Source organism: Chenopodium quinoa, unplaced genomic scaffold, assembly GCF_001683475.1.
Source record: "Chenopodium quinoa cultivar QQ74 unplaced genomic scaffold, ASM168347v1, whole genome shotgun sequence".
Lineage (NCBI taxonomy): Eukaryota > Viridiplantae > Streptophyta > Magnoliopsida > Caryophyllales > Amaranthaceae > Chenopodium > Chenopodium quinoa.
In genome coordinates this window covers 2,051,598-2,061,188 of record NW_018745675.1, presented here as the reverse complement: position 1 = coordinate 2,061,188, position 9,591 = coordinate 2,051,598, and the positions used below count along the sequence as shown (strand labels likewise).

Sequence of the window (9,591 nt, the reverse complement as noted above, 5' to 3'; positions counted from 1 at the left end):
CCCTAGGTCCCTTAATAATATTGAGCTAAAATTTGCCGTTCCAAAAACAACACTTACCGAACTAATGCGTGTATGTGATGGGCTACGCCAAAGCGAGGCATCACTACTTCCCTAGGAATGTAAGGTATACTAGGTATACAAGTTGTCTTGGTTAAGCTCAACGATATCAGTAAGGAGTCCTTAGATGTCGTGGCAATGGAGATAAAATGTCAAGGAAGCATTAGATGCGACGTTTTATCGAACCAAGAGTAGCTTGGAGCTATTAGCAATTGGATTGCTTACCCTAAAATATTAAGTGTTAAGACAAGCCAAAGCATGCTTAATCACTTTCTTATTTTTGGGATTTTGAAATCGTTTTATTCTCGCCTAAAAGGGATAATTTATAATGTGTGGATAAGACGCGTAATAAGATTGAAAGCTTGCATATATGGCTGTAAATTTCAAACTTATTATGATATTAACTTGATAAATGGTTATACTTTGCACTTATATTTGTAGAATTCGTAATCAAATTATATTGTTTCCATTGATTGGTAAAAGAAATATTTCGAGAATGGTTCTCGAAGAAAGAAAAGGGGCACTTCTAAGATACAACTTCTCATAAACGACTAAAGTCCAAAAGAACGGTTGGATATCATTTTTTCAGAATACTAGGTAGTTTTGACAAACAAGAAATATTGAGTTGAAAAACTCAAAATTTTCAATAGTTGACAAACCAACATATATTTTCACTTCATACGCTTATGAGTAGGACTCATTGATGAAGTAATTCAGGTACGAATTAGTTGAAAAGATAGAACTTTGTTTTGCGGCGCATTAGATGCTTAATTATGCCTAACAAAGTATAAAAGTCGAGGAACTTACAGAAATGATTCTTAAAGTGATGAGATGATGTACTATAAGAAATATAGGAAACAAGGAACAAAGAAAAGAATAAGATTCCTTTTCCACACTTGAGTTCATGTTATTATGGTCAACTTAGCAACTCGTTATCTTCACAAGTATTGGATACTACTTGAGTGTTCCACTTTGAAATTGACCTCAAACTATTGAAGACAAGCTAAGTTATTGACTTACAAGCATTGAATGAAGCAAGTAATGCTACATCAGTTGTAAGGTCACTTATTTTGTTTAAAGTCCTTTTAAAACTAAGGCTGGAACGAGTAATGGTTATTGTGTTCCATAATCAGCAAACGATCCGTTTACACACGGAAAGACTCACATTCAAAAGTAAAAGCAATAGTGATAGGGTCATAAAAATACAATATTTTATTTATTAAACTTTTGATTTTATATTGGTGTTTAATGATATAAAGGTATATTAAGTGATTTTCTTCCGAGACATGAGTTACTACTATCTGTTTCTTTTATTGTTTGTAGGAAAGAAAATATCGGTGTTAATTTATATTTAACGTCACTCCGATAAAAAGAAGTAAAGCCCACAAGCCAGATGGACTCTTATGTTTCAAGCTGAATGATATAAAAGAGCTACATTGATTCTGAAGATAAGTCACAAATACATCCTTTGTCGATAAAAACTAGGACATCCAAGTTCATTCTTTCCCGTGGAACCAAACAACAAACTATGGTGCCTTTGAGCGAGATTTTTGGTTATCAAGTTCCTTCTTTGGTACGGAGATATATTATACATTGGAATATTGCGTTGTGAGAACAAGAAGGTGATAATATAATAGTATTATGTTTAGTTTTTGATTGGTTTGATATTCTGTTTTATTGGTAGGAATTAACGGGTTATATTATAGACCGGCCATTGTTAGTATAACTTGTTAGTTTAATTGCTAAAGTATTAATGTGTGATACGTAATTGTCCGGGTTAGTACTCATTAGTAGCACTTAGGTATTTGATAGGTGACTAAAACTTGTCCAATATCTATGATTAAAAACCCTTTAAGTTGCATGAATCCGAGCTTCTGAGATTTGTGGCTTAAGTTAGCTACTTCCTAGTTATCAATACTGCTAATCAATCGAGTCTAGAGAGCATGTTCTAGATTGTTAGTTAGTTAGACAATACACCAAGAGCTTGTTTGGTTTATTTGAAATTAAGGGAAGTGTTGAATGCTTGTTTGTGTTCATCGGCTATCATTGAGATAAGAACATAATTTTTATAATTCGATGATCAATAAATACTCCAATGCTATAATATGTCTCCCGATCCCTGTTTTATTATTATTGATTTTTATCATATTTCAATTTTAGTAGTCTATCTTTCGTACTTTATTCGTCCTATAGTTCGTAGTAGTTTATTTATTAGATCGTAGTACTATTTCTTCAAAACAGGGGTTTCTAACATACACAAGTTATAATTTGATAATCCATTTCTCTGTGGGATCGACCTTAGCTTACCCTACTACATTTTTAGGATGTTAGAGTTGGGTTTATTTTTGGTAGACACGCGACAGTCATACCAAGTTTTGGCGCCGTTGCCGGGGAATTGGCCTTTTATTACATTATTACTTGTGTTTTTGCTAACTTTTCCTACTAACTTGTCATTTAGTTCCTTGTTTGTGCATGTGTGATAGAAAATTAAAACATCAAAGATTGAGAAATTTCGCAGTAAGGAACCAGGGACTTATAATTCATCCTTTTTCTACTCTTCCTATAGCTAAAAGGACTCGTGCTCATATACTGGAGCAAGCTTGTCATATTCCGTTACCTCACAGTGAAAGTTCATCTTCGGACGAGGAGGGTGAATATATTTTTGAGATGGGTGATCAAACTCTAAAGCAGCTGGCAGCTCCAACGTTTGATCCAAATTTATTGTGCATAGTAGACGATGAGGCAGAAATTGAGATCAAGCCTGGGTTGATTAGAGCTCTTCCCACATTTTCAGGTTTCCGTAATACTAACTCCTTGGGTTCAGTTCACATGAATGAGGCTAGCAGATTTTTGAAGGAATTTCACATAGCATGTGCGGGGATGAAACCAGCTGGTGTCACCCTCGACCAACTCAAGTTAAAGGCATTTCCTTTTGCCTTGTCTGATGCTGCAAAGGAGTGGTTATTTTAAGTACCTGCTGGAACCATCACAACATGGGATCAAATGCTAAAAGTATTCGCAGAAAGATATTTTCCAGCATCATTAATAGCCAATATCAGGAAAGAAATATGTGGAATTCGACAAGACGATGCAGAGACACTTCACGAGTACTGGGAGCGTTTCAACAAACTATGTGATAGTTGTCCAAACCATCAAATCACTGAGCAATTATTAATACAGTACTTTTACGAAGGACTCAGGGAGACAGACAGGAATCTAGTTGATGCAGTAAGTGGTGGAGCACTGGTTGACAAAACACCCGCAGAGGCAAAGAAACTGATTGCAAACTTGGCTGCAAACTCTCAGTATCGAGGAGGCCGAAATATCAAGTCCACCTTTGTACGTCAAGTTAATGAAGTGGTGATTCTAACCTTAAGCAACAAGTAGCTAAACTCACTTCCTTAGTGGAGCGAGTAATGATCGAAAAAGGGCAAGAAAAAGTATGTGGCTTTTGTTCAATGGTAGGACACCCAACTGATATGTGTCCTACTCTTCAAGAAGAAGAAGTGAATTCGATTGGTGGTGGTCAGGGGCAACAAAGACGTTATGATCCATTCTCTCAGACTTATAATTCGGGGTGGAGAGATCATCTAAACCGGAGATATGGTAATGCTCATCAGTAGGCAGGCAACTGTAACCTCAGACCACCAGCTTTCCGGCAACAACAAGCTTCTAATCCTCCACCTGGGTTTCATCAGCAACCACAATATCGACCGCGACCTCAAAATCAGCAAGTTTCCAGGCACAATCTGGTAGCATGTCTCTGGAAGATATTGTGAAGGCAATGGCTAACAACACTTTGCATTTACAGCAAGAGACAAGAAGTGGTCTAAAGAACTTGGAGAACCAAGTTTCTCAGTTAGCTAACACAGTGGGAAAGCTCCAAGCTCAGAACCCTAATAAGCTTCCGAGTCAGCCAGAGAGAAATCCAAAGGAGAACGTGAGTGCAATCTCCCTTAGAAGTGGCAAGCAATTAGAGGTTCTAGCAAAAAAGACTGAAGGGCTAGCAGCACACCAAGAGGAACAAGAGATTATTGTTCCGGAGCAAGATAAGAAACCCACTAAGGTAAGAGATGTTGTTTCTCCTAATACTGATCAATTTACTTCTTCTGTTCCATTTCCTAGCAGGTTATCATCTAAGAATAAGAAGAGAGAGCAAGAAAAGGAGAAAGAGACCCTGGACATTTTTCGCAAGGTTGAGGTAAACATACCTTTACTGGAAGCTATAAGACAAGTGCCGCGGTATGCAAAGTTTTTGAAGGAGTTGTGCACTAACAAGAGGAGATTGAGTGGAGATGAAAAATTCAGTGTAAGTGAGAATGTGTCTGCTGTTTTACAGAGGAAAGTTCCTCCAAAGTGCAAGGATCCAGGTATTTTTACTATACCATGTAAAATAGGTAACACGAGATACGATAAATGCATGCTAGATTTAGGAGCTTTTATTAATGTCATGCCTTTATATATCTATAAAGCTCTAAACTTAGGAACTTTGAAAGACACTCGAGTGATTATTCAGCTTGCCGACCGTTCTAATACATACCCTGTAGGAGTAGTTGAGGATGTTTTAGTGCAAGTGAATGAACTAGTGTTTCCTGCTAACTTTTATGTTTTAGATATGCCAAATGATGAATCCCCTAGTTCAGCACCTATCTTGTTAGGAAGACCTTTTCTGAAAACATCTAGAACTAAAATTGATGTTCACAGTGGGGTGTTGACCATGGAATTCGATGGGGAGGTTATCCGGTTTAATTTATTTGATGCCATGAGATATCCCTCTTATTGTGAATCTGTTTCTAGTATAGATGTCATTGATGCACTAACTGAGCAAGTATTTTTTCTCTCTGGTCATGATAGGTTAGATGTTGTTTTGACAGCGCCGATGGAAAAAGAAAAGTATACTGACTTGCAGGAACATTTTGAGCTTAAGAGGGAAGTTAAGGAAGCTTTTTCCTCTCTGGAAATACTTCCCGATAAGCAATTAAGGTATGACAAATGGTTTATGTAGTTACCTGTCACTTCTAACAGATTGTTACCTTCTATTGTATAGGCCCCTGAAGTGGAACTAAAGCCACTGCCAGACCATCTCAAGTATGCATTTTTTGGAGAAAATGACACTTTGCCAGTCATAATCGCGAGTAATCTAACTCCGAATCAAGAGCAAAAGCTGGTGCATGTTCTGAAGGAGCATAAAATAGCTCTAGGGTGGACAGTTGCTAATATAAAAGGAATTAGCCCCTCTATGTGTCAGCATAGAATCTTATTAGAAGAGGGAGCTAAACCTGTGAGACAAGTGCAAAGGCGACTTAATCCACCTATGATGGAAGTGGTGAAGAAAGAAGTAATGAAGCTTCTTGAAGTAGGGGTGATATACCGTATATCAGATATCCCTTGGGTTAGCCCCTTGCAAGTGGTCCCAAAAAAATCAGGAGTCATAGTGGTAGAAAACGATAAGGGAGAAATGGTTCCCACCCGAGTTCAAAATGGGTGGAGACTTTGTGTAGACTACAAAAAACTTAATTCTATAACTTGAAAAGATCATTTTCCCCTACCTTTTATTGATCAAATGGTAGAGCGTCTTGCTGGTCATGCTTATTACTGTTTTCTTGATGGTTTTTCAGGATATGTGCAGGTCCCTATAAATCTGGAGGATCAAGAAAAAACGACATTCACATGCCCGTACGACACATTTGCGTATCGTCGTATGCCATTTGGACTGTGCAATGCTCCAGCAACTTTTCAGAGATGTATGGTAAGCATCTTTTCAGATTACCTTAAAAATTTCATAGAAGTTTTCATGGATGATTTCACTGTACATGGAGATTCTTTTGATAGATGTTTAGAACACCTCACTTTGGTCCTTGAATGTTGTCTTGAAACTAACCTTGTGCTTAATTCTGAAAAATGTCATTTCATGGTTCAACAAGGTATAGTTTTAGGCCATATTGTATCGTCTGAAGGAATAAAAGTTGATAAAGCTAAAATAGATCTTATTTCTTCTCTGCCTTACCCCGCCTCTGTGCGGGAAGTTCGATCTTTTCTTGGCCATGCAGGGTTCTATCACAGGTTTATTGAAGGATTCTCGAAGATTGTGCAACCACTATGCAAACTACTCTAAAAGGATGTGGAGTTCCACTTTGATGAGGCCAGTAAGCAGGCATTTGACAAGCTGAAAGACAAGTTGGTCACTGCCCCTGTTCTACAACCTCCTAACTGGGAGCTCCCATTCGAGCTGATGTGCGACGCTTCTAATTATGCTGTAGGGGCAATGCTAGGCCTTCGAGTTGGAAAAGTTCCCTATGCCATCTACTATGCCTCGAGGACTTTGGATGCGGCTCAAGCTAATTATACTACAACTGAGAAAGAACTTTTAGCTGTAGTTTTTGCTTTAAACAAATTCAGGTCTTATTTATTGGGTACTAAAATTGTTGTGTTCACTGATCATGCAGCGCTGAAATATCTGTGGTCAAAAGATGTATCCAAACCTAGGCTAATACGTTGGATATTATTGCTTCAACAATTTAATGTTGAAATAAAAGATAAAAAAGGTTCTGACAATAGTGTTACTGATCATTTGAGCAGGTTAGTTATTGAAGCTGATGAAGGTAAAGTCCCAATCAATGAAGAGTTCCCCGATGAGCAGCTTCATGCCTTGAACTCACGAACTCCGTGGTTTGATGATTTGGTGAATTTTCTAGTATCAGGGAAGTTTCTAGCCAGCTACACCAAAGCACAGAAGGACTGAATGCGTAGTATAGCAAAATGCTACATATGGGATGACCCATACCTCTGGAAATAATGTGCTGATCAACTGATTAGAAGGTTTGTACCCGATTTTGAAATTCTTTCTATACTAACTTTCTGCCATTCTTATGCATGTGGGGGACATTTTGAACCAAAGAGAACCGCACGCAAGGTTTTAGAGAGTGGATTCTACTGGCCATCCATATTTAAAGATGCATACGAAATCTGTAAGGCATGTGATAGTTGTCAAAGAACAGGTACACTAGGTCCTAGGAATGAAATGCCCCAAACTCCTATCTTAATATGTGAAATCTTTGACGTTTGGGTTATGGATTTTATGGGTCCCTTCCCCTCTTCTATTGGTTTTCAATATATTTTTCTTCTTGTCGATTATGTCTCGAAATGGGTGGAAGCTATAGCCACCCATACTGATGATTCTAAAGTTGCAGAATTTTTGAAATCAAATATTTTTGCAAGATACGTATTCCTAAGAGGCATCATCAATGACAAGGGAACACACTTTTGCAATAAGACAATAGGATCTCTCTTGAAGAAGTATAATGTGTTTCATCGAGTATCCACTGCGTATCACCCACAAACAAATGGACAGGCAGAAGTTTCCAATCGAGAAATCAAGTCCATTCTAGAGAAGATTGTGAATCCAAATAGGAAAGATTGGAGTCTTTGCCTCAACGATGCTCTGTAGGCGTACAGAACAGCGTATAAAACTTCGATCGGAATGTCTCCTTACAGGCTCGTGTTTGGTAAACCTTGCCATTTGTCGGTAGAACTGGAACACAAAGCCTTTTGGGCCGTGAAACAATGCAATATGGAAATGGATGCAGGGGGTGAGCACAGAAAACTTCAATTGCAAGAACTGGAGGAAATTCGGAATGATGCTTTTGAGAATGCGAGAATGTACAAGGAAAAGAGTAAGGCATTCCATGATCAGCGTATCACACGAAAGACATTTACAGTTGGGCTGAAAGTTCTCCTGTATCATTCTCGACTCAAACTCTTTCTTGGAAAACTCCGTTCTAGATGGGTGGGACCCTTCGTTGTTACCAAGGTATATGACCATGGTGCGGTGGAGATTCGTAGTGAGGACACAGGGAAGGAATTCAAGGTGAACGGTCATCGAATAAAGCCTTACTATGAGGGTTATCAGGTCCAGAACCTTGAAGTGGTGGAGCTAGAAGCTCCACATTATGAAAACTAGTATGCTGGAAGACGTCGAGCTAACGACGATAAATAAAGCGCTCTTGGGTGGCAGCCCAAGCTTAGGAATACTTTCTGATAATAAATTTTTAATTAATTTTCTCGTCATTTTTTTTCAATTTTATTATTTTCTTTTAATAAAAAAAAATCGGCTTATAAACTTTCGGTTGCTCTTAATTTAAAGCCCTTTATACTATTCTGGAAACTAATTCTGCTTTGATTTGGTGTTGTATATATGCAAGGATAAAATTATTGGAGCAAAGCCATCTTGCTGGCGGTCTCAGAGTTGTGCAATATTCTTCTTGTAGCCAACATTACTATTGAAAATCGATGATGCGTTTATGAGCAACTTCAAGGTGTTTGTTGCTACACACATGACCATATTCAAGCTTGGGGGGATGCCATCAGGCTGGCTACACAATCAATACCCTACAATGTTCAACTCATCCGGTGAGCTCGTTTCCTTGTCTCTTTCTATTTTTATCCCTTAATTTTTTTTACAGTCACACATTGAGGGCAATGTGTGCATTAAGCTTGGGGGGAATGTATATGCGGGCTCTTGTGGTCTCGGGGTATGTCTCTGGGTATGGTATTGTAGTGAGTCTAATAATGAAATTTTGACAGTGCATTGCATTTGACCAGTACACTCACTCTACAATGCTTAACTTTGGTTAATAGACTTGTATATATGCAGAAAAAAAAAATTAAAAAATTGATTCTGTAAACAATAGCGAGCCTGGTGGAAGTCAGCTTGTGGTGGGGTAAAAAGAAAGAAATAAGTTAGGCATCAAAGTTTTACACCATATAAGCCTAAAAGCTTACCCATGACATGATCCATTATTAAACCCGATTTGAGCTATATAGACCTACTTTTCTTGGGAAATGTCTGAAACATGAAATATTTACCGATAAGATTAGTAGAGCACATTGAAGGGTGAATTGGATTATCTTTGTGGTAATGATGTAAATTGGTGGTGAAGTTTATAGTTTTAAAAGTTTCATGTTAAAGGCTCTACGTACCAATGTATGGGTTGTATATGTAAAAAAAAAAAAGAAAAAAAGAAAAAGAACCCATATAAGTATGTGTGATGTTTTATGTATCGTGATTGAGTAACTCGAGTTACTAAATCCGTAGGGGTATCTTAAAACCTAGTGCCTTGGGCCAACTGGACCGGGAGTCACTGGTTGAAAGCTCGCTACATGGGTTACATGACATGTACATGACATTAAGAGTCGTGAAACACAAGTAAAAAAAAAAAACCCGAAGTTTGAAGGGCCTGTGATATGAGTTCTTATATGGCGGTTGTGGTTTTGTATATGTGCTCTGCTAATCTTAATTCTTTTTCCCACATTCTAAAATGTTCTTTAAAACCTCACTTTACCTTGGCCCTGTTCTATCCTTGATTCAAGTCCTGAGGATCTTTGATTTACTTCACTACAGTGTTGACAGAAGGTAGGCTGTAATTGTTTTAAGAGTTGGTAATTGATTTTGTAATCATAAAATGATTTTCCTCCTGCATATATACTTGACTTGACGATGTTATTGAGCAAAGTAGAGTGATTATTATAGAATGC

General features: G+C 37.8%; 2 protein-coding genes across 2 annotated transcripts; both read left to right on the top strand.

The window, feature by feature from the left end:
- Positions 1–3,515: 3,515 nt before the first annotated feature.
- On the top strand, positions 3,516–6,799 carry LOC110717300. Its single transcript, XM_021895953.1, has 5 exons — positions 3,516–3,663; positions 3,756–4,990; positions 5,105–5,449; positions 5,687–5,806; positions 6,176–6,799. Exons 1-5 carry the CDS (start codon positions 3,516–3,518, stop codon positions 6,797–6,799), a joined length of 2,472 nt encoding a protein of 823 aa, XP_021751645.1.
- A 738-nt stretch (positions 6,800–7,537) lies between these two features.
- LOC110717299 lies at positions 7,538–8,017 on the top strand. Its single transcript, XM_021895952.1, has one exon. It carries the CDS (start codon positions 7,538–7,540, stop codon positions 8,015–8,017), a length of 480 nt encoding a protein of 159 aa, XP_021751644.1.
- The last annotated feature ends 1,574 nt before the right edge of the window (positions 8,018–9,591 follow it).